Consider the following 26,428-nt stretch of genomic DNA (forward strand, 5'->3'; position numbering starts at 1 on the left):
TCTATCAATGTTGCATTGTCTATAGTGAAACTGTGAATGAAGAAGAGCCAGAAGTAGGCTGGAGTGAACCTAGTTCAACCCCTCCCTCTTCTCAATCTCCTCCTTTGACCAGCACCACTTATCCTGCAACCCCTTATCCAACACCTTCTCATACACCCCCTTCTCCCACCACTCCCCCCAGCTCGTCAAAAACAGCTGCTCCCTATCCTTCGGGAAATCATCCCTCGTGAACGCAGCCAGAATGCTCTTTGCCCCATGCTCCACGCTCTTCGCATCAGGCATATCCATACTCAACTTCATTCCCGAGCCCCTCCCAATTCCAGTGTTAGGAATCAGCCCCGGAGAAACTGCAACAACCCTACACTTCTCCTCCAGCCTCCTCCGCCACCACTGCGCACTCAACAAGTTCAAGAATTTTGTCTGAGAGTACGTGTCGTTGGCTTCCACCCCAGACTCAACTTTCAAGTCCTTCTCCAACGTCGAGGGGTCAGTAACCCGACGGATGGCGCCCGAGGAAACAAAAATGATTCTCGTAGAGGAATCAATCAGTTTCTTCTCGAGCAAGTGAAGGAGGTAATGCTGGGCTGTTTCCTGTCAGACCTGATGGTTCGAAATCAAAATGATGATGTCAACACCACTTACAAAGATGATTAACCACAAATGCCTCACAAAGCCCAGACTTGGACTCCTTCGCGGGCTTGTCTGTCCCGTCAGAGACCGCAGCGTTGAGGAGCAGGTAATCGATCTTTCCGTCAGGGCCGAGACGCTCGAGTGTTGCATTGGCGAATGAGGCGGTTGACTTTAGACTGGAAAGCTCGAGGGGAAGGATAGACAGAATGTGATCAGTCTTGGGGTACGAGAGCGCATTGTAGGCTTGACCGGTACGGTTGGTGTCGCGGGCTCCGAGGACAAGGTTGAGGTGAGTGGTAGAGGGGCTGAGGGAAGTGGGAGAGCTGAGGAGTTGTTTGATGAGTTCAAAGCCCTGGAGAGTAGTGTTAGTGAAATGAGCTCCAATGAGGGGATCAGCGGGGAGTAACATACCAACCCTGACGATGTGCCTGTAGCGACGATGGTTTTGGTAGCTTGTGCTATGGAGGCAGTCATTTTCAGAAGTTTTTATTAGGTAGTTCAGATTGCCAGTGTGGATTGGATGAGATAATGATGATTGTGAGCAGGTTGGGATGAACCGAGGGGAATGTGTCAAAAAGCGAGGGATTGAGGGGGGTTAAGTGGGTGCGATGATGTAATCACTTCTCAGGCTACGAAATACTGGTTATACAACACGGTCAACAAGAAAGAATTCAACTTTACAACTAATGCCATATTAAGAGACTGCGATGTGCCTCTTTAAGCCAACTTTACAAACTCGGACACGGTGCAACACAAAATCCGCAAAATCCGCAAAATCCGCCGATTGGTAATCCAGCTGAGTGACACAAGTTCAACGCATTGTGCTCATATCACTCCTTGACATTACTGACATCATTGATCAAGTCGTTTGGAGACCAGGGAAAGGTGTTACTGTCGCCAGTCTGCGGTTAAGGGTGTCTATGGTGTGTTGCAGGGTCTGTATCAGTCTCCAATATGCAGACAGTAGACGAGGTGCTTCCTAAGTACAGGGGTGTATAGGTAAGCTAGCTTCTCAAGCAACTGTAGGCAAACCCATGTTAGGGGTGCGTCCTAGAGATAAAGCTTTGAGTTGGATTTCCACTGTTTTAAAGGCGGGTCTGGTGTAAGAGGCATATTATTTTCAACGTCTATCCTAGCTTTCCATACCCGCTATCCTAGCTTTACATGCTCGTTATCCTAGCTTTACATGCTCGTTATCCTAGCTTTATACGCCCCTATTCTGGCTTTATTAGGTCTGAGTCTATATTTTGTTGTGGAATCTTCTTTCAATTGAAAACCAATCATAAACACCGGCGGTATAAGGAAGTAGGTGCCATCCATAAAGGGATAGTAGCCACAGAGTCAACATCACTTTCAAAAATCTCACAACTTTATTGTAAAGTAACAGGACAAAAAACGAAGGACCATCCTCCCTCATTATAAAATAGTTAATATATAAAAGTAACTTACCTATATCATATTACAAACTAGACTTTAAAGGATAATTATTCGGCCTTCAAAATATTTCGGAAGGCCTGTTGACTACTTTTAAAGGCCCATATATTATCTTTAAAAGCCTACGGACTATATTTTAGGGCATATTAACCTACTCTGGTGTCTCAATTATTTTGTGGCAAGGGTACCATCATGGCTTGTCTCACTATCAATTGAATCAACTCGCAACTAGAACATCTGACACAATACTGCTGCGGTCTATCGCCCCCCAAACCTGCCATTATCGAGTACTTCACGACCCATATCGGTCGATGGAGGGTAGCTAGACAAAACAGACTAGCTTCCTACATAAAACAGCCCTTAACATACCAGGCATTTGCACAAGCCTGCATGGAAAGTTCTTTTCTCCTGGGCAAAACCAACCCCTACTTCATGCCAAGCTACCAGCCATGCAGCAATTTTCCAACCTACTCGCCATAACAACTTTCAAACACTGCAATTATTTACAGATTTCCCTACGCAAAAGTTCAATGGCCAGGGCACCCGCTATTACATTGAAATACTTACCGTAAGAACTGGTGCCCCTGAACTGTTATGCACCATCACTTTCACCATTACCACCCACTAAATCCAGCACAGCTTCACAAACGGGCTTCAATTGGTTTGGCCCATTCACAGGTCAAAGGCAGTGCGAGAGATGCGCGCAACAATCGGTGAACAGCGAGAAGACGATTTTTCCATACAAATATGGGGTTTGCAATGCAGAGACACCCCTTGATTAATTGTTGACTATATGCCGAAGACAGCTAGAGGCGTGTTATTGAGGAGGCTTGTCGAATTTATGTCTCCACTCTCGGTCCATGATCTTACAATCCAACCCGTTTGTCATGTTGTTCCAGGCACTCCACACCAATATGTCCCAATTGGCCGTACTATTCACCATGCGCATGGTATGCTGTTTTCCTGGCCCTTTGTCAGCTTCATAGACGCTATTTTCAGCCGTCCCCCACTTCATCCCCTTCCACTGAACCATAGATTTATGGGGAATACCATAGAAGCAGAGAGCGGGCAGCCGCCCAGTTCGCACCCTTCAAGCACAGCGCAGGTATATGATATCGTTGACGTCTTGATTCCAGAAGGCCTTGGTCCTCCCGTTGTAGAACTCGACTCTACCCGACTTGCTCGAGTTGGCAATGATCTGGACACCAATTTCGTCGCCGGAGAGAACCTCGAACTCCGGGTGTACAATTGACCTCCAATCTGCGTGGTGTAGAAGGTGTAGTATTGGGGGGCGGTGTTCGAGGTGAGATTTTGGGTGATAACAACACCAGCGCGGAAGGTGGAATGAGGACATTCGACGATGCCGTCGCTGGTGACTGCGAACTCGATCCACTGTGTATAGTTGGTAGCTGAGAGGAAGGGCATGGTGATGTTTGCTTCCGCCAAAGAGATAAGGCTGCCGCCGGTTATCCGGACAGAATGGCCAGCTTGGTTGAGAGTATACCAAGGGTCGTTGAAGCTGGCGTTATTGCCCGTGAATGGGGAGATGTTGCCGGTCAGGTTGAGGGTCGGAAAGACTATAGCAGAGGAAGGCTGCCAGAAGTAGGGCTTGACAGGAGGTGTGAGGGCGAAGACAGAAGCCACGAGGGCGAAGGTAGAAAAGCAAAACTCCATGTTAACTGCGCCTGGGGATGTAACCGAGAGATGTTGGCGGAGATTTCGGTTGCAGTTTGGGTACGGCAAGATTCAAGGAAATGAAAAAAATGAAAGAAAGGGGAAGACTCTTTACACTGGAGGATGGCGAGCATGGTAGATGACGACGAGCAAACACCAAGCTCCCGTTTCGTTGCCTGCCACGAGACACAGACCGCGATGGCCACGAGGTGCCAAAGTGCCACCATCGGTTTGCGCTGTTTCGCAATCAGCAGTGGCTCAAAAGAGATGAAAGCGGTATAACTGAACCTGTCAGGGAGGCCCAATACGGGGCATGAAAAAATCACGGCCGGTACCTGATAGATAGCACTCTGACTCCGCCTCGTGGCAAACAAACGGTGATACAATCTCAATTTAGGGGTATCACGTTAACACATGCAACGACCGTTCCACTCCGCCCAGGTTCATGTTCATTCGAGTTATATACATTCGGGAACGCACGGATCAGTCAACTTCATCCGCAATCTCGGCCCCCTCGGGAGGAGTATATGGGTGGCTTCCTTTCCATGCTGCCTTGACATATCTGCAATTCGATTACTGATTAGGCACGTGGTTCTGGGTAAAGCAAGAGCAAAACTTACTTGGTATGGCTGCCCCTGGCTACCAGTTCTCCCAGGGGGTTCGTAAAGGTAACCTTGGTGAAGGCCAGGGTTGGGCCAACTGTACAAAAAGTGTCAGTCAGAGCATAGGGCAGAGATCCTGAACAGCATGTACGTACTCTTTTCGCACTCCGCAACCGCTTGAAGCTTATCTCCCACTTTGCCCCCCGATTTGAGGTAGGTGACGTTTAGGTCTGTGGAAACGCCAGTAGCATACAGACCTTCCGAGGCGACGGCTAGGGAGCCACCCAGGTCGACCAGACTGGCAATTGTGCCTCCATGGATGATCTTGAGGCGGTTCTTGTGAGGGTTTGTAAGTAGCTACCTTGCAAGACGACAAGAAAGCCGCAGGGGATACATACTGTGTGGTCTTTCGTTATGTCCAGCTCAAGATCAACTCTGCCCTTCGATGCATTCACAACACGTAGCTTCACCACCCTGGTCAGCAACTTCAGGCTTCAGACGATCAGGGGACTGCGACTCACATGGGGTCCGAACAGTCTGAAGTCAAATACAGGGTTAGGTATATGTCCCTGAATTCCAAATCGCAACCCCGAAGACGTACCTCGGCTCCAGACCAGACTCGGCCATGAAGGATTTAAGAACCTTTGTCACGTTAGTAACCGGAAGTGTTCCTTGAATGGGCACAAGGGACTTGTCATACCGATCTCACAAATCTTGTTGGCTGCAGCTTCACTCCGGTCATTTTGGTAGCGCTCCGATACACACAGTTTACCCGAGGGTTTAAAGGAGGGTTCAAACTGCCTAAAAACATATCGCGTTCAGCTGGTTGAGACAACCCGAACCCCCACTTTGTGACGTCGTGCGAGTCCCGCCCGATAACCGGCGCCGGGATGTGGGGAATCCGACCATGGCTATCAAGGTGCCCGTTTGGTCGAGATGTCGGAGTCTTCATTGAGAACCATGCTGGCTGACTTTAGCAAATGATCATTAAGTAGGGGATCTCGATGAAGATGCTCCCATTGAACCAAGGGTAGGTGTGTTTAGTGTAAACCTAGCACATGCACCAACTGGCGCGCACATTCACACCCGACAGCACGGGAGAGCAACGGAACTAGCCGAAATGCGGATCCCTGTTCAGCCATCCCTGCTATTCTTTTCGCGGCAGCCTTCTAGATTTTGGGGATGCCTGCTGCTGAACAGTGCCTGCGACAATCAATCCACGATATCTCAGCCAAACTCCAACTTCCTTCGCGATTCCGTGCCTTCGATATTTGACGATACCCCCGACGAATCCAAATTACATAACCGCCAAAGAATGCGCTAAGTGAAACCTAAGCCGCCCGAAATAATCGAGGGAATCGACAACGAAAGCCAACGCGTGCGCCGGGCAGCCAGCCGCCATCATGTCGTCCTTTGGCCCCTCGTCCTTCTTGCTCGACGATTACTTGGAGAAGCTGCCAGGCGCAACGTTTCGAAAGCTGTACCAGCAGCCATCCACCGCCTTTGCTATCTTTCGGCGCATGCTTCCACCTTTAGGTACACGCCTCCCCCTTCTCTCCGGACCACCGTGACTAACGGACACGCGCCTACAGCAAAGGTATATGTTCAGGCCCTGCTGTACAGTCCGACCCCCCTTACGACAAATGATATCGAGCTCTGGACGCAACCAGAAGGCAAAGGCACGAGCAATAGAGCGATCGCGAGGCTGCGCTCACTACATATCGCCCAGTTATCACAGTCGACCAGGGCCAAGAAAGCACAAGATATTCAACTCACAGCCAACTTCAAAAAATCTCTACGACTCGCCCTCGAGGGCGGCGGATCACACAACAGCTTCGGCGTACCCAGCACATTACCTACCGACCCAAAGATACACATCCAATATCTCGACCACTGGGCCGGGAGAATATGGCAAGACATCCTTTACTACGTCGTCAACAGCGTCCCCATGAAAGCCAACGAATCCGGCGGCCGACACGGCTCCGGAGGCGGCGGTCCAAAACGAGCAGTCCGCGAACTCCTCAAAATGGGCGGTCTCGTGCGCGAAGGCGCCGGCGGTCTCGTCCAAATCAGCGAGCATGGCTTCAACTTCCTCCTCCAAGAAGCCAACGCCCAAGTCTGGACCCTCCTCCTCCTCTGGCTCGAAGCCGCCGACCGCAACAAAGCCCTCGCCAAAGAGCAAGGCACCGACATAACAGGAACAGCCATCGACAATGTCGAGATGCTCTCCTTTCTCTTCATGCTCGCCTCCCTCGAGCTCGGCCGCGCATACGACACTTCTGCTTTGACCGAAACCCGAAAGAACATGCTCCCCGCGCTGGCTGACTTTGGCCTGATATACATCGACCGTGACAGACCACAGCAATACTACCCAACCCGATTAGCCACCACTCTTACCTCCTTATCAACCATGAGGTCAGTATCAGCCAGCATCGATGCCGCCACGAAGAAAACCCCCGGTGACGCGGGCAGTCTGGGAGCAGACTCCACCCCAACAGCACCGGCGGATGAAAACGGCGGGATTGTAGTTGAAACAAACTATCGTATCTATGCTTACACTTCCTCCCCTTTGCAAATCGCCATCCTCAAGCTGTTCTGCCGGCTACACATGCGGTTTCCAAACATGGTCACCGCCAGATTGACGAGAGAATCAGTCCAGGAAGCCATCAAGGAAGGGATCACGGCGAACCAAATCATTGACTACCTTGTCGCGCATGCACACCCACAAATGAGGCGCGCCGCCGCGGCGAAGGGCACAACCGTAATCCCGCCGACGGTGATGGATCAGATCCGACTGTGGCAGCTGGAGAGTCAGAGGATGCAAAAGACGCCAGGGTTCCAATTCAAAGACTTCGAGAGCGTGGAGGAGTACAGGCAGCTGGCGGAGTACGCGACCGAGATAGGGGTCTTGGTTTGGAAGGATGATCGGAAGGGCACGTTTTTCGTCAGCAAGGTGGAGCAGATTCGTGAATTCTTGAAGGCAAGGAAGAAGGGGAATTAGGAAACGACACTACGAAGGAACGTGCTTTTCTGGGATTCAGAGTAACATGGCTAATGATCATTGTTGAGCGAAAAGTTCTAGCACAACGGTTTTTTCTCACCGGGAACCAGAATCAAGCTGAGATAAAACATTGGCCCAAACTAACTTCCTCGCATTAACCTAGCAAAAATGCTACCTCCATCAAGACGGGTATCTAACTTATACTCATACAAATCCACATGCTCTTTCTGGCCCCCTAATGTACAGACCACTGATCATACACACATCCCCTTACATCATCCCCATCATCATCCCACCCCTCCTCCTAGGTACCTCCTCATCATACGCATTCATATGATGAGCATGACAATACCCACCACCACCACCACCACCCCCCGTAACACCACCCAAACTCCTCCTCAACCTCTTCACAATCTCCCTCCCCTTCCCCAACCCATAAACCAAATGCTGCCTCTCCCTCTCCCTCTCCGCCCTTCCCCTCCCACACGCCCCCTCCATCGTCTCCCCACAAGGAAGCAACACCGCCCTCCCCGTCTTCCTCGCATACGCAATCCTCCACGCCCGAAGCGACTCCCTCGCCGTCTCAGTAACGCACATAGCCTCCAAATGAACCAACACCCTCCTACACCTCGCATCATCATCCGTCAACATCGCCGCATTATTAACAACCACCCCCCTACCCTGCGTATAATAATCCCCCTCCACAGTCACCACACTCCCATCCTCACTGCTCAAGCTCGAGGCATAACCCTGAACATGTACACCACTTAGATGTGACCTCTTGGGACCAGGAAACCCCAGCGTAGGCGGTAAAGCCGGCACCACCGAGTCAAGCGAATCACTCGATCCCTCAAAAATAGGCGACACAGGCGCAGTGGTTGTTCCAGGTAGGCCAACCGACTGCTCATACAAGGGCGGTCGAGAAAAAAGCGGCTTGTGATAATACGCCGCCGTTCTAGTACTAGCCGCAGACCCAGACGGCTGCTGCTGCTCACGGGTACGCGTCGAGTAGGGCGTCGTCTGGAGAATGGCTCCGCTCGTAGCAGACTGTGGGATCCGGCTCACAGGCCCCTGGAAAGAATGCTCATGAGTAGTAGTCTGCCGAGACGGCAGTCCCTGATTATACCTCGCTAACCCTGCCAACTGTGGTACTGGGCGAATAAGTGAATATGCCGATGCCGAAGGGTTGTTCTGAGCACGGGCTGCGGAGTTGCTGCTGCTGGTTCCTGCATTGCCTGAGCGGTTCGTCTGGGCTTCAACAACCATGTTGAGATTCCTGCCAAGCAGCACTTCATTATGGAACTTGTCGTCAAGGGCCGCAAAACGACCCGACCAGTACTGGGACGGCATTGCCGTGGTGACGAATCGTGGGTTGTCTGGTAGAGGGGGAGATGCCTCCTGACAGGGGGGTTTTTGGCATTGGCTGTCATTCAGGAGGGGCTCCATGGAACGTCTGGTGGCCACAGGAGGTTGTTTTCGAGGTATCGCAATAACTGGCGGGGTGACCCTTGGTTGGGAAGAGCTTGAGCTATCATTTCGACTAGTACTGCCATGGTGAATAAGGGAGGCCCGTGACAATGAGTTGGTAATGCTAGAGAGGACACTGAAAGTTCTGGATTTGGTGAGCAATCCCTGTCGAGGGGGAGGTAATGAAGTGTTGTCAGCAGGCCTCTGGTTCTCTGCCATCCGGCTGTTGTCAATGCTGTGGTAATCTACCGTTGTAACACAAGGGGTCAGATGTGGGTAAGTGCTTGCTGGCTTGGACATGTCTGAGGGACGCATCAAGTTGGTGTCCTCGAGAGGCGTTCCGTTTCGAGTTACTGTGCCGATAGGTCCACTGATTGGGATTCTGGTGGCAGAGGTTGATTTTCGTGCCTTCGTTTCGGAACGGGTAGATTTAGTTGAAGCGCGTCTTTGCACCCAGCTGGAGGTGTGTGTCCAGCCATGTCGTCGAGCGGGCGGTTCCATGACTGGAGGAAAATCCTGAAGGCTGCCAGAACCACAGAAACAATGGCGAATACTGCTGCACCGGCGAGGGTCGCAACCTGAAACAGGAATACCAACCAGAGGCTGACGACGTGTCCAAGAGTCGCCAGATCGGTTTGAAGCGAGCACTTTATAACAGTGTAGGTCGAGTGAGACGATAGAAGTGTGATGCGAACTGTGGCGAACAGAATACGACTAAATAAGACAAACAAAATGACAAGTGCAGCAGTAAGACCTTTGAGGGTGGCGTCAATGTCTTTGGTGGTGGTTGAAAGCAACTCAAGCTGTTGGAGCTTCCTGTTGATGCCGTCGATTTTCTTTGAAGTCTTGTTTGCAACACTGTGGAGGGGGTGTTGGGAGCAGAGTTCGTCGTCCGAATTGCCGGAGCTTGCGTCCGAATCTGCGCAGCAGTGCAAGTTACTTCTGTTCATGGCGGGTCAGCGGGGCACAATGGACTCAATGTTGATTGTCGAGAAGAAAAGCAGTGAGAGAGATGTATGGGGGAGATGGTTACAAGCAGGACCAGCTGCAGACAAACACCCAAGTTCATTGACCGCCACATCCATGCTACGCACCTTCCAAAGACAACAGAGCAAAATTCTGACTCCTAGATTAAGATAAAAAAGCAGGAAGTTGCAAAGGCAGTTGCTACGGGGCGTCAAATAACGTCGGGGAATATGGATAGGGACCAATGTCAACAACAGGCAAGAGGTCCTCGGTTTGCAACTTCTGCCCCTTCACTTGGGCAGAGTGTGGCGCTGGCCGTCATATCGACTCGAGACCACTATAAGACAATAAACCAAGATAGAGACATAAGATGACCTGGCTCAGATGAAAGCAAATGCAAAGTAACAATTTTCTATCATGGGGGGAAAAACATAAAACAACTATCCAAAGGTATCCTCCTCTCTATTCCTGCTCAGTTCACCGACCAAAAGCTCGTCATTGAAACGACTGAGCTATTGGAACCAGTCTGAGACCCTGCACAATGCTAGTTGCAGAGCTCCTCTTCCTTCTCCCAGCCCTCAATCTTGAATCTAAATGTTTCATCCCCAGAGCCTCTTGGGATGGGGTTCCCATGAGGGTCCCAGAGAGCTCTCTCAGTATAGGTCACATTGCCATCCCAATCCACGAGAATGATGGTCTGTCGTTGCGTGCCGTAGAGGCCAGTTTGGAAGCCATTGGGCTGGTCGTCTGGGCGAGCCACGATGGTCAAGACTTCGGCTGCCGGCGAATCGCGATCCTTGTGCTTCACTTGTCCTCGCAGTCTGGCCTCTGCCATTTCTTCTTGGTGCGACTTGCCGCCAAAGGCAGGGATGAAAATCGAGTCCTTGAGCAACGGGATGCCTTCCTCAAGGTCCATGGTGTGGTCGGACGGAAACCTATCCGTGTCCAAAATCTCGAACAGTGCCTCCTGGAGTTCCTTTTCGTCTATCTTTTCGGTGACAGCACGGAGCATTGCTTCGCGGCCTTCCCGAATCTTGGGCCATAGCTCCTCCTCCTTATCTTCCTGTTCCGGATGCAAATATGTGGCGTTGCTCAGGCCGTAGATGGAGCTGCGCTCTCCACAAATCCATGGAACCTGCCCAACATGGTCGCAACGGTTCGAGATGATGGCCAGGGGCTCAATGTTGTTGCTATCCCCCTTTGCCTTTCTGAGTTTTCCGCAGATCAAGGAGAAGCCACCCACCCCCTTTACTCCACCGTCTTCCAGCATGCGGGTCACAAACCGCTCTGTCGATTCGGCCGGGTCAGCGCCAAGCCATGCCGTCACCATGCCTCCACGGCTGCGCTTGCCATGTACCGGATGGGCAACATCGTGGGTGTCCGTTTCCCGGTAGTTTGTAAGGACGGCAAAGTTTCCACCCTTGGTGATGCCGAGCCACGTCCCTCGCTCGGCTCGCTGGAGATCTCGACTGGAGAGGACTTCGACCTCGGCCGGTGGAGCGGCCTTTGCTACCCCATTGACCGAGCCGTTTACGGCGGGGGTTTCTGGTGTAGCTTTCCACCAGTGGGGTCTGCTCGTTGGGCGCAGGATGTACTCGTCGCGGTTGTCGATGACGACCAGGGCGTATTTGGGATGGGATGTTGTAAGCAGCACTATACACATTTTGACGTGGTGGTTTAGGGGAAGATGATGTATGTAGGGATGTTGAGAAAATGGGTAGATAGATAAGATAGATGAGACGGGTAAGGACGGGATCGTCACAAGTACGGATAAGGATACGGGATAATATATGGGGAAGTGAGATAGGTGAGTTGCACGTGTGTGAGTGTGTGCGATTAGGTTTCGAGAGATCCAGTACGGACACTGACACTTGCCACGCCTTCCCCCAAGAGCTTTCCGTATTTATAGCTGATCAGAGTGACAAGAGCGTACGTCCAGGCAGATCAGGTTCCCAACGCATGCAACACTCGCAGAGGAATCGAAAGGTTGCAGGATGCAGATAAAATCAGGCCACGCCCTCACTGACGGTTGCCAAACCGCCTAGCGCCGGGTCCAGCCACTACGGATGATCTGACGACACGGCTCTGGGCTTCTGGGCTTATATGGACACGAAACAGGAGCCCGCGAACAGAAGTCGCGGGGACGGTATCAAACGGGACCGCCAGTGTAACGTCAAGGCGGGTTCCGGCCGGGTATCGAGTTTCCACGGTCAAGGCGGCCGAAGCGTGTGCCTTGCGTTGGGCTGAATGGTGACAGTCGTACAGGTAGGAGGTGGTGGTGAACAGGTGTTTGCCGACCCCGCCTGACTGAGACCCCTCCCTCTGCCCCGGATTTTCAACAAGCGAAAGTCACGGGCCATCCATGTGAAAGAAAGCTCGAGCCAGGTCCTTGCCGTCAACATCCCGGCCTGAACTAAGGGCGGGGCAACACCAAAGTAGATGTCTGCTGGAGTTGTAAACCCCGCCGATGTAGGACGTCGTGGATGTTCCTACCCGGTAGGACGCTCAGACGCTATTGAGACGCAATGCCGAATCCCATGACACCGTATGGCTATGATGAATCATCTCTTCTTTCAAGTGGGATCTGATGGGGCCGCTTGCCTTCTAGCCTCTTGGTGCAGCAAGGTAACAATAACAACGAACTTCAGTGGAAGGGTCGAGGGGACAGCAAACACACCCCAACCCCTCGATGACACATGCTCCTAAACGTGTTAGTCAATTCAGCATGGACAGGGGTTGCCGGATGCTGTGTCCAGGCACTTGGAGAGCGCGGGGATTGCGATACAACTTTTTTTTATTGACCGCCAAGTTATGTCTAACGTGTACCACGGTGCTTGCAATATGCGTACATGTCCGTGTCCCATTAGCCACTGTGTGTATGTGTGTTTGCCCCCCATCGTGATGCTTCAACGGGGCGGCCGGTTGGTGATAGACGGACATTCTCTCCTCGTAGGGAATAGAGGATTGAAAACATGGGTCGGAGATCTCTCGATCGCGGCCGGTGTTATGGAAAAAAAAAGCGGCGGATAAAAGACCCCCGGACAGGGCCTTGTGACGTTATGTTCTTGGCCGTTTTCAGACTGTTTGGCCAATCGCGCCCTCCTTTTTCTACTGGGCGAACTTCAGGGGCTCTTGTTTAGAGCGTTTCCTTTTGTGCCACTGCGGGGTCGATGGCAGTTGCCGACGAAAAACTCTGATTGACTCATTCAGGTTTGAGAGGGGCGGACCGCACCGACTATTTCAGCGACATCGGGGAGTTGTTTGACATTTTTACTTTTGATCTCTATACATCTTTTACTGCCCTTTCGACCCATTGCGCCTGCAGCAAACCCAACAGACAGACAACAGACACAATGTGCGAGACCAGCAACACCAACGGCGCCGCCAATGGCACAAACGGTGCTTCCAATGGGGTATGTGGTCCCTGTCGCAAAGGTTCCGTTGTGGTGGTGATACTTGTTGTTCCTGCGACAGACAGCTAACATCGGTGGTGATCATCAGGGTGCCAACTTCCGCTCCAACCCCTACCAGCCAGTAGGCGATTTCCTCTCCAACGTAGGCCGCTTCAAGATCATCGAGTCGACTCTCCGCGAGGGTGAACAATTCGCCAATGCCTACTTCGACCAAGAGACCAAGATCAAGATGTTTGTGGCCCTTTCCCTCCCCCCTTTCTCGCCCCTTTCCCTCGGACGCATTCAGGACAATCCCTTGTTGACATGGCTGTCATTTCAGTGCCAAGGCTCTCGATGAATTTGGTGTTGACTACATCGAGTTGACCTCCCCCGCTGCTTCCAAGCAATCTAAAAAGGATTGCGAGGCCATCTGCAAGCTCGGCCTCAAGGCCAAGATTCTTACCCGTGAGTATAACCGATGGGTTTCATGTCGGGTACATCGCTAACAGGGAATCAGACGTTCGCTGCAACATGGAGGATGCTAAACTCGCAATTGAGACCGGTGTTCACGGCCTGGACGTCGTCATTGGCACCTCCAGCTTCCTCCGCGAGCACAGCCACGGCAAGGATATGGCCTCCATTGAGAAGACTGCCATTGAAGTGATCGAATACATCAAGTCCGAGGGCCGCGAGGTTCGCTGTGAGTCACTTCCTTACCCTTCGTTCAGCCCATGTCCCTGTTCTACATGACGCCAATCGTCGGTAAAATGGAAAGACAGCGTTGATGCTTGAACCTTCAGGCAAATCCTGTGGAGTAAACAAAAGCTGACAACCCCGATAGTCTCCAGCGAGGACTCTTTCCGTTCTGACCTCGTCGACCTCCTCTCCCTCTACCGCGCCGTCGACAAGGTCGGTGTCCACCGTGTCGGTATCGCCGATACCGTCGGTTGCGCTTCCCCCAGGCAGGTCTACGACCTTGTACGCACCCTCAGAGGCGTCGTGTCCTGCGACATCGAGACCCACTTCCACGACGATACCGGCTGCAGTATCGCCAACGCCTACTGTGCTCTCGAGGCCGGTGCTACCCACATTGATACCAGTGTTCTCGGCATTGGTGAGCGCAATGGTATCACCCCTCTTGGTGGCCTGATGGCTCGCATGGTCGTCACCAGCCCTGAGTATGTCAAGAGCAAGTACAAGCTCCACAAGCTCAAGGAGCTCGAGGATCTCGTCGCCGAGGCCGTCCAGATCAACACTCCCTTCAACAACCCCATCACCGGTTTCTGCGCCTTTACCCACAAGGCCGGTATCCACGCCAAGGCCATTCTCAACAACCCCAGCACCTACGAGATTCTCAACCCTGCTGATTTCGGTCTGACCCGCTACGTCCACTTTGCCTCTCGTCTCACTGGCTGGAACGCCGTCAAGACGAGAGTTGGCCAGCTCGGTCTGGAGATGACCGATGATCAGGTCAAGGAGGTGACGGCCAAGATCAAGGCGTTGGCTGATGTCAGGCCAATCGCCATCGACGATGCCGACTCCATCATCCGCAGCTTCCACCTCAACCTTCACGAGGGGCCAATTGAGACTCAGTCCAACGGCAAGGCGATTCACGTTGAAGTAAGAGGTGACGAGACTACCGAGCTTGCGACTGGTGCGTAAAGCTTAGTGGTTGGGTGTCATTGAGCGCTGTCTGAGGGGCGTTATCATTTATTTGTTTTTGGCCATCATTTGCGGAGTTGTGTGTATCAGGGAAAAAGGGCGATGCATTTGGTTTACAAAATTTCGTGGTTGTATTTTGCGGTAATCTTGGAACCCAAAAGTTCTGAATGGTATATGAGATACGGCGGAAAGGAGCAAGAAAGCCCCTATGCCACACTTTACAAGGACTTTTACGTTATTCAGTGCAATAGCGTTCATGTGATCGCATCGGCAACACACCCCATTACTATACATATTATGTACATCCGCCAGAGGACACTGGATTATCCTGAGTTGCATAATTGGGCAGTCTCATCCTCGGCAGATGGATGTCTCACGACAACCAATCGCAGGGAGGTTCCCGACGTCATCACACAGCTAATAGCAGGGTATCTTCACAGTCTCTTGGGCACACATGTGGACCTGGAGATAAGTGTGCCTTTCGGGTTTAGTTATGTGATCAGCTGTCTGGGGGACACTCCTGGAAGCTCAGATAGGCGGTGCTGCCCAGCTTCCTGCCCTGTGGGGGGGTCTAGTCCAAGGGATGGTTAGGCACAGGATGACATACAGCCCAAGTTATCGCCAAGACACAGCATTGGCTGGGGGAAACCTAGAGGCAAATCGGAACAGGTCAAACAATTGTTTGGGCGCGGGGTTTTCCTAGGTCCCGATGCAAATTCTGTGCGTCTGTCTGTGTACGAAAGGAATCTGTGAAGACACACGATGAAAGCTTGTTGAGGTTCAGCTCAGAGGTGAAGCCCAAGGCCAAAGCATTGGGTTAAACCATGTGGTTTGGGTCTTCTCATGCCAAGTGGTGGAATCTGCTAGCGTTCTCACCGACGTCGGATGGCTTGACTAACAGAAACTATCATTGCATATGAAGCCGAGACAAACCTCACCTCTACGCTCAGTTAGTCACACAGACACAAGGCACACCAAAAATCGCCTTCCATCCCTGCTTAGGCGGTATGCGTGCGGAAGCCCAACATCGAGTTGTAGAAATAGAAATGGCTGGATAGACCTCATCTGTGCTCATGGGCTTTCTGTGTCTTTTTGTGACGCATCAGCCTGACCCTAGCCCCACGAGACCAAAGCCATCGAGTCCACCTTGAGCTCTTACACTAAACAGCCCGTGCTTGGCTCTATCATTGTTTCCTCTCGAAACCAACGCATCGGGATCCCAAACGAAGCACTCAAGCGGCGAGAGCGCAGCGATTCCTTCTGCAATAGAACATCTCCCGCTGTGTTCGATCTCTGCTTTGCCGTTCCGCTGCATCCCGGAAACAGCGGGCAATCGAACGAGGGAAACGGGAAAGGGGAAAACGCACAGTCCACTTCTTGTCTTGGACCCCCTCCCCTGGCGCAGGCTATTTTGGCGCCCTCCATTCTGTGTCGTCATCGGACCAACATCTTGGACCTGAGACGGTCGAAACCTTGAACAGCCGACCCTCAGCGCCCCCCTCCACCGTCTTTTTTTGTCGAAATCTCTCGAAGTTCTTGCTTTCTCTCCGTGCGCGCAAACTTCCAGTCTCTGCATTCAAATATCCCTTTGGACCCTGAATCTGTGGTCTCCCTTGGCCTGTGATCTGCCGAACACCCCCGCACTTGTCCGTCTTGTGTAGTACTCCACCAGAACCTTGCCATGGCTCACCGGACATCTGCCCCTGACCTTGTTCGCGAGCGCCCCGACCGCTTCGAAAGGGGCCGCTTTGAGTATGAAAGAGACCGCGATCGGTTCAGCGAGATCCGAGAGCGCTTCGAAGACGACGACGACGACTACGTGTACGAGCGAGAACGCCGTGTAACATCCCGGCCTCCCCCCCGCGACCGCGACCGATCCGTCGACCGCCGTTCCCGGGCCCCCTATGACGACGACGAGACCATCATCCGGGAGCGCCGCCGGGTCATTTATGATGACGAGCAACCACGCAGTATCCTTCGACGTCGACCATCTCCTGAGAGTGAGGTGGAGCGCAGGTCTTCTGTCGTGATTGAGAAGGAGAGAAGGTACCGCAGCCCGTCACCCTCCAATGCGCCCCGTCCTGGACGACTTTTGAGACGGCAATCGAGCCTGGACACTTTTGATCGCAGGCCCCGTGGATATTACGAGCGTGAGGAATACGTGACCCCCGCCCGCCGCCTGGACCACAGTGTTCCGCCCTACGCCGAGAGCCACCGGCCGCTGCCCCGCCACCGAGCCCTGCCCCCTCCCAGAGTGTACGCCGAACGTGAATACTTCGACGAGATCCACGTCGATGACCATCACCATGACCACCCCGGCCGAGTCCGCGAAAGGGAGGTGATCCACACCCGCATGAGGTCACGGAGTCGAGAGTCGCGCATCCGTCGTGGAAGATCCCGATCGTCCAGCAGGAGCAGCTCCTCAAGCAGCAGCGGCGGCACCAGCCTCACTGCCCGAAGCGAGTATCCAAAGAAGGGCAAGACCCGCATTCCAGCGCGCCTGGTCTCCAAGCGGGCGCTTATTGAGCTTGGTTACCCATTCGTCGAGGAGGTGAGTTGGGCGCCCTGTGATGCAGCTCCAGAGATGCGATACTGACAATTTTGCGAAGGGAAACACAATCATCGTCCAGAAGGCACTTGGCCAGAAGAACATTGACGATTTGCTGAAGCTGAGCGATGATTATAAGAAGAGTACGCCCACCCCGTTACTCCCCCACCAGGACAAAAAAGTAACATTCCCAGGCGAGTTCGAGATCATGGCCGCGCGATCCAGCGCTGGTGATATCATTGAGGAACGTCGAACAGAGATTGTCGAGTACCACACCACGGCACCTCCCCCTGCGGTGCACTACCACCATCAACACCCGCCGGCCCCGGCCGGTAATGGTCCTATTATCATCAACGCCCAGCCCGCTCCCGCACCAGCCCCTCCCGTCGAGGTGGTCAAGACAACCATGATCCGCGAGCAGTCCCCAGCACGGTCCTACACGACCACCTCGTACGACACCACCTCGTACGGCACAACCACGTCATATGACACCTCTCTTACCTCCAGGGGCCCACCCACAGTGATTGTGGACGCCCGCCCGCGTGAGGTAGCCCTTGTCGAGCCTTCTCGGGATACCTGGCGCTACGACGATAATGATGAGCTGCGGTCTGAGATTCGGCATCTGGAGCGGCAGCTCGCGCGGCGGGAACGGTCAAAGTCGAGACACTCGCGTCACGGCAGCCGAGGCGACCTGGTTAGGGCGGAACGGTTGTCGACGGGCGAGCTGGTGCTGTACGAAGAGGAAATTGAGACAATTGAGGAGCCTGCGAGGGGAGGGTTGAGAATCGAGAAGGACAAACGAGGTAGGATGTCTATCAGCGTGCCGAGGAACCGGTAACCGGTGCTCGGTTTGCCGGATTCGGTGCGTTTTCCTTCAGTTGCATTTGCTTGATCGTGTTGAGGATGAGGAAGCTGACATGATGGGTGATGTGATGTAGGCCCCCCTCCCAGGTTGATGAAGGCTATGTTGGCTACTTTGACTTGAGTGAGCAATTTCGAATCAAGCAAGCAAGCGAAGCGAAGCCAGTTGAAGACGAGATTGGATAGTAAGCGTCTGGGAGGCGATCTTTTTGGATGATGTGATTGGTTGCGAATTTCTTTGTTTGAGATTCTTTTGGGCGCGGCAGCAGCATACTAATAATGTGGGCGGCTGTTTTTGGTTACGATGTGATGATGACTTTTTAATGAGATATACAGTGTGGGAAATATGCATATGGAATTTGGGAAGGTCTGGATGTGGTGTGAAATGTAGGGGCAGAAGCTAGTCTGAGCTGTAGTAATCGAGATATCACAAGGATGATTGATGTGCGGGACTCTAGGGTGGTGAAAGCTTTTCGATTGCAAGACTGGTATGTTTGCTCATGATTTTTGGCGAGATGCCATTGATTTGATTTCTAGGATGAATGCCTACCTACCTAGCCAGTTATTCCTGCTATAGGGGTAATCACCCGGTCAGAGGTAGCCATGTCAGTTCGCAGCCCTGATCTGCCGAGCAGAAAACTGCGTCAGACACCGAAACTTGCGGACGCCGCTGCGGGTTTCGGCGAAATTGGTCATGTGGTGGAAACTGACGCCCGGGAAGAGGATGCACTCCCCGTAGGTCCTGCCGTCGAGGCCATACATTTTGTAGGGATGGCCTCTGGCTTTGTAGATGGCTGTTTTGGGGGATCGAGTGTGTGGTCAGCTACTTTGGTTTATATTTTTTTTGGCAAATTGGTGTGATGATGATGGTAATAATGAGAAAGAGGGCTGGGGGGAGGGGGGGGTGGTTGGCTCACTCCAATGGTAGAGGGGGTTGTTGCTGAAGTGCATCTCGAGGACGTTGATGTCGGTGGCAGCACCGCCGTAGCAGCCGCTGCCGACGCACCGGACGCCGGTCGTGCGGCCTGAGACGTCGTCTTGGGAGAGGTAGGGGCCATAGGCGAGGACCTGTGGGGGATGTTTAGTAGGAAGAAGAGAGGGGGAGGGGGGCGGAACGGACGTCGGCTTTGCTGGGGTCGTTGTCGAAGATGTACCAGCCGTCGTGGAGGACGCCGCCGTCGACGGGGATGATTTGGTGGCCCAGGTAGAGGTCGAAGTTTGCGGTGGCCAGGCCGGCGAGGGAGGCGAGGATGAGGGTTGAGAAACGCATGGTGAAGGTTGGTGTGTGTGAGTGTGGTGAGGAGGACGTCTTCTTTGGGGGAGGAGGTATCTTAACAGACTATAGACATAGGCGAGCGACGGTGCCGCGCTGCTGTTGGTTGTAGGAGTGGATGTACATGCTAGGATCACCTGGGCGTTGATGGCAAGCACTCTGGTGTCTCTGTTGAGCTTGACAAGGGTCGAGTTCACTAGGCTTGGTCTCCTTACTTCAGACGATGTAACTGTTGAACACTAGGACAAGGAAGCAGACCAAAGAAGTCCGAGGGGTCAGACCCCAAATTGTGATGGAATACCATGCCAAACTCTTTTCTCCATCGCCCAAGTGATGCTAGGTAGACAAGGTCAAGTTAAACGTGAAAGCGCTCTAGCTGCTTTAGTTGTTTCTGCAGTCATTTCTTGGAGCGATGTGACTGTGAGTTGGCCAGGCACGAGCCCAAGGAATTGAGGCCGATGAGCCCAATCAGAGCAGTAGTTGTACGATTACCTAGCCCATGGATATGACTCTAGTCTCAATGACAAGCTATGGAAGCCTAGAGCTTTTCTGGGTATCTGTAGGTCGATCTCTGCAAAGATTGGATCAGATCCCTAGATTCAGACAAGAGAGTTAACTCTTTAGAGACTCTGGTGAGAGATATCTCGGATTGGCAAACTTTGAGGATTTTACGTTTACCATATCTTGTAGTTTCCAAGACGCTGGTTGTTTTCTCGGTCAGCCAAAAAAATTGAGACAACATGGAGAAACTCTCGCTGCCCAGGTACGCCAAGGCTCGGAGGATCACACTAGCAACCACTAGCAGCTCTAGACCATGTATCATCGGCCGTGTATTTGTGTGGACTGTGACGACAGTGGTTGACCCCTCATTGAGTTGTAAGGATGAGTTATGAACGCTTATCTTGCTCTTGGGAAACCATTAGCCGCTGGGTTAGATACCGAGGTAGGATTACAGAGAGAGACGACCTTTTGATGATAGGTATATTGACTTCGGATTGAAAGGCACCACTTATTTTCACTTTCTATCAAATTGTCAAAGTTATATTATACGCTGGGTGTGGGTGCTATCCCTTCTTTGGGCAGTGATCCCTACTCTGCCTCCGTTTGTTATATATAGGCTTCTAGTTGAATGAATATGCCACAATGAAGTGCTAAATATGAAACATGAGATCATGGATACTCGAAGCCCGGATTCTCAACTTTAAAAGCTTAGAGTAACGGGAACTAAGCTTGAACTATAGACTGTGAGAGCTTAGACCAATGAGAAAGAAGTGTAGATGAAGTTACTGTAATACTTGAAGACTGGGTAGGATCAGAAGCTTGGTTGAACATCATCCAACTGTCAAATAGAGGAATGATGGCTATTTTCACCCTCCTCGCCACCATTCTTGCCCTCCATAAAAGACACGGAGAAATCTGAACTTTGACCCAGCATATGCAGTGTTTTGCTTGATATATATCTAAGTAGATGGGTATTGGATGTTGTTCGCGGATCTAATATTTCGTAAACACACCTTTCATCACATAATTCCCTACCTCAAGAGGTGTATGAGAATGCGGTGGGAATCAGGGTAATCAGTGAGAAAAAATCGTTTTGGTTCACTTGTAAGCTGAGCCTCTGACCTACAATAAGACGAAAGCCCTTCTTCCTGAGACAAGACAATTCTCGCACTGACATGCCTTGAAGGGTTGCAAGCCCTAGGTTCTTTTCTCTCTTCATTAAATATTTAAGGTCAGGTTCTAGAAATTAAAGACTCGAGTCTTGAATATCAAAAGCTCGGATTTCTAGATATTAAAAGCTACTTTAAGAGCTTATATCGGTTAAGAAGGAGACAGTATAAATTAAGCCTATATTCCAAAACGCCAGACTATCACTTGGTATTCCTCTAAGCCACGCCGTGTACTGTGTAAAGCCAAAAAGTTCTACATGATCTCATAATTTCATTCCACTGCTTGTTGGCCGTGTTGAATCTCTAGCCACAATCTATGATGGAGGTTTGTGTACAGGAGGCGGTGGCAAGATTCCCACAGGCTCATTTTCCGCAGAGACGACAATCGACGGTGAGTTGAAACCGCTTGGTTGAATAGTGAGGGACGATCCAGGCTTCGCTGATTGTGACGTCGTGTCGGCATCGTCGTTGTGGCGAGGGCTGGAGTCGTGAGAAGCTCTGTAGGAGGTTCCGTTGTTGAGATCCGGCCTAGACGGGCCTCCTGGCGAAATCTGCAACGATACAGGGTTTGGCGACAGAGCCCTCGATGACGATGGCGGGCTGGGCTTTGTGAAACCCGTGACGCTCCCTGTGAAACTGTTTGCTCTTGAGCGTCGACGTCCGCGCTCATCGTCTTCTGGACGAGTCACGTTGTATCTATCCTCAAGGTGCCTCAGATTCCGGTTCCGAATTTCTTCTCCTGGCGTAGTCGGATATTTGCTCGCCGCAACATCCTGGAACTCCGAATCGTCGAAGCTCTTGAGATCCGCGGTGCCGAGTAGGTGACCGATGGCGCTCAGTCCTTTTGCTATCTTGCTCCGGCCCGCATCGGGACGACGGGGTCCGTCCGATTTGTCTTCGCTGATACGCCTGGGTCCCGAATGGCTGATGCCAAGTCCGGTTTGTGCATCAAACTCGTCATGATGGTGCGAGCAGTTGCAGTGAGCTGAGGTAGGGTTCGCTGCAGCAACCATGTCTTCTGCCAGTAGCATATAAAGCGAACCACAGGCAGCAAAGGCTGATGCCACAATCGGCGCCCATTGACCTGGCCAGAAATGTTAGTAATAAGACCGGTGAATTGGAATAAACAGTGGATGGAATAACGACTACATACCAACGTTGGCCATGGGTTCTGTTTGCCAATTGACTGGGCCGCTCCAGAAATTCAACTCCCCCACGACAAGAATTGCAATGACAGCTGCTCCGAACACCGGAATTTCCACGACGCTTAGAAACCCCCTGATGATATTGTTGACCTTATTCATCCTCTCAGGGGTAGCGCCGTTGGTTCCCGTTTCTGGCTGATCCAGATATGTCTCTCCAAACCGCTCTTGCCAGTTCACTTTAAGTATCTTGTCCCACATCGACACCATCGAAAGGATGGCAGGAATGCAACAGGCGGCGCAGAATAGCGTGGCGGTGCCAAACGTCATGATGAAAGGCTCGGGAATAACATATATCTCGTCTGCCGAACCTTGTCGCATCGGTGAGAAGGGCCCGTCTTCAATAGAGCATACCAAACCGCATAAACTTTCGCCGTAAATAAAAAGTGACTCGTCGGTATCACACGGCACCGCCTCGGTCCGGAAGAACTCAACAGTCAAAGCCAACAGGCCAACGAGGATGATGCCTGCCCAAAGGAATATGGTATTCCGACCAGGGTTGTTGAAATATGTAGTTGACAGTCTAACCGTGATGGGGGCTGTTAGAATGCCAATAGAACAGAACTGGAAAGCGCCATATATGTCCATATCAACGGCGTTGGGAACATGCAATGCCGCCAAAGCTACTCCGTGGACTGCAGCAACGGCGGGGAAGATCAAGGCTGCGGCCAAGCAAGCATTTCGAAGCCATTCCGTCTTCCTAGCAAGCACACAAGCTGCAACAAGAACATAGTATCTGAAAGGAGATGTAAGTGTTAGCACGGTATTCTGGTATAGTTGCCGAACAGACCACGTACAAGACTCTACTGCCAGGTCCATATTGACCAGAGACGGGCCATGAACACACCACCTTGGCGGGGGTGTTTACTGCAGCTGCAAGTGCTGGCAGCACAACGTCAGCGGTGCTATTGCGGGCAACAAGGTCATAGGTGTGTGAAAGTGGCGGAAGCGCGGGCATGTCCTTGCAGTGCCGGAAAAATAAGCTCGTCTAAGAGAAGCGAAACATCAAGGCAGATCAAGAGCGGCTGAAATGGCAGGAGATAGAATAAAAAGAAGACGCAAGATGATAGCGCCATCCGGGGAAACGTGTGCGCTTGTTATGCAGGTGGTGTTGACAAAGCCTCATGGTCGAAATGTCGGACTTGACTCCTTTAAGGACATCGGTGAATCAGAAGAGGAAGTCGGCAGCAGACAGGGCGGGGGAACAGGATCGTGTGTGCCGCTGTCTCGGTGTGGTAGCACAATACAGCATCGCAGCGTCATATCGCGATGCGCCTGCTATTCCCGCAAAGCAGGGCTGTCTGGTTCCTCACGTGTCCTCATGCCAGTTTGGGCTTGTGCCTATGAGAGGACGAGCCAGTCAATATCTCCATGTGGCCGTTCCCGAAGATCACTGAATGAATGTACATATGGTATTGTGGGGGCTCGAGATAGTTGCTGGAAAGGATTGCCCCGCATGGTGGCTGTGCCTACATTAGCGTTCCTGGTCAATCGGTTCCCAATGTGGCATTTGGCGATGCTTCCAGGTTGATTCTCGGTCTCTTTTGTGGACGGTGTCGGAAAAGACGAGGTCAAAAGCCACTAGGTGACTGGTAGTTGCAATCTCACAGGGCTAAGCCAGCGCCAAGCCGATTTCTAGCGGGCGAATAAAATATCAGCCACTCAACTTTCCACGTGCCTCCACTCTCCACCGCCCCGCAGACAAACCTCGACCCTGAGCCTCTTGCTATCACAAGATATGTTCGATATGTTCCTTGATCTTCTATGATTGATCCTGATCTTCTTTCTGCCATTTTGGCATGCCGCAAGTGTCGTGACCGTTGAACCCATTGCGCTGGCAACATGGCGACCACGACGGACTCGAGTAGCGGCAACCGTGACATCAGTGAATGGCGGTCAATTGTCACACTCATTGTGTTCGTCATTACCAGTAAGTGTATATACCGTTCATAGTATTCTGGCAAGGGCACCAGCTAACTCAACTCTAAATAGATGTTGTGGTTCTATTTCCGTTTCATATTCCCTTCTGCATTCCTCGGTGGCTTTACAACGGTTTTCTAGGGGCGCTAAGCTCCATGCGCATCATCTCGCCCCGCAACAAGACTCAGGGGACAAGCTCACCATGGGTGCGGTTACGGTTCTCAATGAATATTGTGACGGCACCTGTGATTGCCGATCTTTTTCTGCTGGCCATAAAAGCCATCAGTGGCAAGGAGGTCAAGGATGGAACCGTTGGAGCGGACCATATCCACCCTATCGATATCATGGTCTTTTTCATCACCCTCGCCTATATCGCCATATCCATTGACGCATCAGGGCTTATTCGATATCTGGCCTTCAGGGTGCTGCAATGGGGCGGGAAGGTCGGACATCGTCTGTTCTTCTACCTCTACCTCTTCTTTTTCGGCATAGGCAGCTTTGTTGGCAACGATCCCATCATCTTGTCTGGGACAGCTTTCTTGGCCTACATGACGCGCGTTTCGAGCAACATTGTTCACCCTAGGGCCTGGATATATACTCAGTTTGCCGTGGCCAATATTGCCTCTGCTATCCTCGTGTCGTCCAATCCGACGAATTTGGTCTTGGCTGGCGCTTTCAAAATACGCTTCATCGACTACACGGCCAATATGGTGGTCCCTGTGATCATCACAGCTATCGTGCTCTTCCCCTTCCTGCTGTATATCGTCTTCGCCAGCGAATCCCTGATCCCCGTTGAGATCAAAATGCACGAGCTTCCGGAAGATGCAAGGGGCAAAAAGCCAGTAAACCCCAACATTCCCAATGCGAGGGGAACGGCAGAACAACAGGAGGATGAGCCAGGGGAGCAAGGAAAACTTTTGTCTCTGGAAGAGATCATGAATCCTTTTCTTGACAAGCGTGGTGCGGGATTCGGGGCAGCCATCATGGCATTGGCTCTGGTCTCAGTTTTGTCTCTTAATGCTGCGTCACAAAATCTTCCAGAGGGCGTTGTCCTGCAAGTATACTGGGTGACATTACCAGCGGCTTTCATCATGCTCGTGTGGGACTTGGCATTTGGCTGGCTTCATCGCCATGAAACACGTGAGATTGCTCGGGAAGGTCGAAAACAAGTTGAAGAAGCAAAAGCGGAGCAGGCACGTCTTCAGAGGGAAGCACCGGAACTCGCCGCTTCCCAGGGAGGGGATCAAGTGGTAAGCGTCACTGGGAACGACGTTTCCGGCATTGGAAGTGATTCAGAAATCGTCAAATCCCAAAGCACTACAATCGATGAGAAGAAGGAAGCTTCTCTGGAGAAAGATACACCACCGACCGAAGCCGCGACCAAGACCAACAATTCAGACCTACGAACACTTTCGTCAGTTGCCAGAGATGCTTACAGATGGTCACAAGAGACCTTCCCCACCGCTACCGCGGTTCTCTCTCACCTACCCTATGCGTTGATCCCTTTTGCATTTGCAATGTTCATTCTGGTTCAAGCGCTGGTCACGAAAGGTTGGGTAGAGGTCTTCGCCAAGGGATGGGATCACTGGGTGAACAAGACCGGAACAGTTGGTGCCATAGGAGGCATGGGCTTTCTCTCGGTCATTCTCTGCAACGTATGTGATTACCTGCTTAGCTGCAATTTCGCTTTGCTTTACTGACTTGAAATCTAACAGTTTTCGGGTACCAACATTGGAACTACCATCCTATTATCACGCATTATCCAATCATGGCTCAGGCTTCATGATGCCAGCGGGATTCCCATCAGTGAACGAACGTACTACGCTACGATCTACAGCATGGCCCTTGGCGTTAATTACGGGGCTTTCAGCACGGCCATCAGTGCCTCTCTTGCCGGGTTACTCTGGCGTGATATTCTAGCCAAGAAGCATATTCACGTCAGGCGACTTGACTTTGCGCGGGTAAATCTTCCGATCATTGCGATTGCCATGAGTGTGGGCTGTGCCGTCCTGATTGGTGAGATTTACATTATCAGGAGTGACCGGCCTTTTGACATAGTACCAGTTCTTGAGGAGTAGTATTACAGACATTTGTATATTTGATAGATTAATAGTATTATTGTATTC

The 26,428-nt window shown here is 51.9% G+C and overlaps 10 protein-coding genes across 10 annotated transcripts; 4 read left to right on the forward strand and 6 right to left on the reverse strand.

Annotated features, from left to right (window-relative positions):
- Positions 1-9: 9 nt before the first annotated feature.
- Positions 10-1,307, reverse strand: QC763_404090 (uncharacterized protein). The gene is made up of 3 exons (XM_062912055.1): positions 1,042-1,307; positions 643-982; positions 10-584 (listed from the first exon to the last, which is right to left on the reverse strand). The coding sequence occupies exons 1-3, from the start codon at positions 1,102-1,104 to the stop codon at positions 70-72; spliced, it is 918 nt and encodes a 305-aa protein (XP_062765621.1). The 5' UTR covers positions 1,105-1,307; the 3' UTR covers positions 10-69.
- A 1,337-nt stretch (positions 1,308-2,644) lies between these two features.
- Positions 2,645-5,372, reverse strand: QC763_404080 (uncharacterized protein). Its single transcript, XM_062912054.1, has 8 exons — positions 5,041-5,372; positions 4,942-4,982; positions 4,862-4,877; positions 4,739-4,804; positions 4,496-4,676; positions 4,359-4,437; positions 4,027-4,300; positions 2,645-3,974 (listed from the first exon to the last, which is right to left on the reverse strand). Exons 1-7 carry the CDS (start codon positions 5,290-5,292, stop codon positions 4,222-4,224), a joined length of 714 nt encoding a protein of 237 aa, XP_062765622.1. The 5' UTR covers positions 5,293-5,372; the 3' UTR covers positions 2,645-3,974; positions 4,027-4,221.
- TFB2 (RNA polymerase II transcription factor B 52 kDa subunit) lies at positions 5,304-7,521 on the forward strand. Its single transcript, XM_062912053.1, has 2 exons — positions 5,304-5,876; positions 5,933-7,521. Exons 1-2 carry the CDS (start codon positions 5,744-5,746, stop codon positions 7,339-7,341), a joined length of 1,542 nt encoding a protein of 513 aa, XP_062765623.1. The 5' UTR covers positions 5,304-5,743; the 3' UTR covers positions 7,342-7,521.
- A 90-nt stretch (positions 7,522-7,611) lies between these two features.
- On the reverse strand, positions 7,612-9,309 carry QC763_404060 (uncharacterized protein; the record flags this gene model as incomplete). The annotated part of the gene is made up of 1 exon (XM_062912052.1): positions 7,612-9,309. The coding sequence occupies one exon, from the start codon at positions 9,307-9,309 to the stop codon at positions 7,612-7,614; it is 1,698 nt and encodes a 565-aa protein (XP_062765624.1).
- A 1,009-nt stretch (positions 9,310-10,318) lies between these two features.
- Positions 10,319-11,437, reverse strand: QC763_404050 (uncharacterized protein; the record flags this gene model as incomplete). Its single annotated transcript, XM_062912051.1, has 1 exon — positions 10,319-11,437. One exon carries the CDS (start codon positions 11,435-11,437, stop codon positions 10,319-10,321), a length of 1,119 nt encoding a protein of 372 aa, XP_062765625.1.
- A 1,359-nt stretch (positions 11,438-12,796) lies between these two features.
- On the forward strand, positions 12,797-15,117 carry LYS21 (homocitrate synthase lys21). Its single transcript, XM_062912050.1, has 5 exons — positions 12,797-13,187; positions 13,249-13,418; positions 13,507-13,631; positions 13,684-13,866; positions 14,008-15,117. Exons 1-5 carry the CDS (start codon positions 13,128-13,130, stop codon positions 14,826-14,828), a joined length of 1,359 nt encoding a protein of 452 aa, XP_062765626.1. The 5' UTR covers positions 12,797-13,127; the 3' UTR covers positions 14,829-15,117.
- Positions 15,118-15,512: 395 nt separating this feature from the next.
- QC763_0064790 (uncharacterized protein) lies at positions 15,513-19,827 on the reverse strand. Its single transcript, XM_062905900.1, has 3 exons — positions 19,358-19,827; positions 19,155-19,305; positions 15,513-19,031 (listed from the first exon to the last, which is right to left on the reverse strand). The coding sequence occupies exons 1-3, from the start codon at positions 19,505-19,507 to the stop codon at positions 18,844-18,846; spliced, it is 489 nt and encodes a 162-aa protein (XP_062765627.1). The 5' UTR covers positions 19,508-19,827; the 3' UTR covers positions 15,513-18,843.
- QC763_0064800 (uncharacterized protein) lies at positions 15,871-18,640 on the forward strand. Its single transcript, XM_062905901.1, has 3 exons — positions 15,871-17,379; positions 17,438-18,238; positions 18,315-18,640. Exons 1-2 carry the CDS (start codon positions 16,510-16,512, stop codon positions 18,212-18,214), a joined length of 1,647 nt encoding a protein of 548 aa, XP_062765628.1. The 5' UTR covers positions 15,871-16,509; the 3' UTR covers positions 18,215-18,238; positions 18,315-18,640.
- A 1,538-nt stretch (positions 19,828-21,365) lies between the features above and the next one.
- Positions 21,366-23,964, reverse strand: QC763_404030 (uncharacterized protein). The gene is made up of 3 exons (XM_062912049.1): positions 23,180-23,964; positions 22,334-23,118; positions 21,366-22,264 (listed from the first exon to the last, which is right to left on the reverse strand). The coding sequence occupies exons 1-3, from the start codon at positions 23,338-23,340 to the stop codon at positions 21,495-21,497; spliced, it is 1,716 nt and encodes a 571-aa protein (XP_062765629.1). The 5' UTR covers positions 23,341-23,964; the 3' UTR covers positions 21,366-21,494.
- QC763_404020 (uncharacterized protein) lies at positions 23,911-26,380 on the forward strand (the record flags this gene model as incomplete). The annotated part of the gene is made up of 3 exons (XM_062912048.1): positions 23,911-24,312; positions 24,375-25,957; positions 26,018-26,380. The coding sequence occupies exons 1-3, from the start codon at positions 24,225-24,227 to the stop codon at positions 26,378-26,380; spliced, it is 2,034 nt and encodes a 677-aa protein (XP_062765630.1). The 5' UTR covers positions 23,911-24,224.
- Positions 26,381-26,428: the final 48 nt, after the last annotated feature.

This window comes from Podospora pseudopauciseta, chromosome 4 (assembly GCF_035222475.1).
Source record: "Podospora pseudopauciseta strain CBS 411.78 chromosome 4, whole genome shotgun sequence".
Taxonomy (NCBI): Eukaryota; Fungi; Ascomycota; class Sordariomycetes; order Sordariales; family Podosporaceae; genus Podospora; species Podospora pseudopauciseta.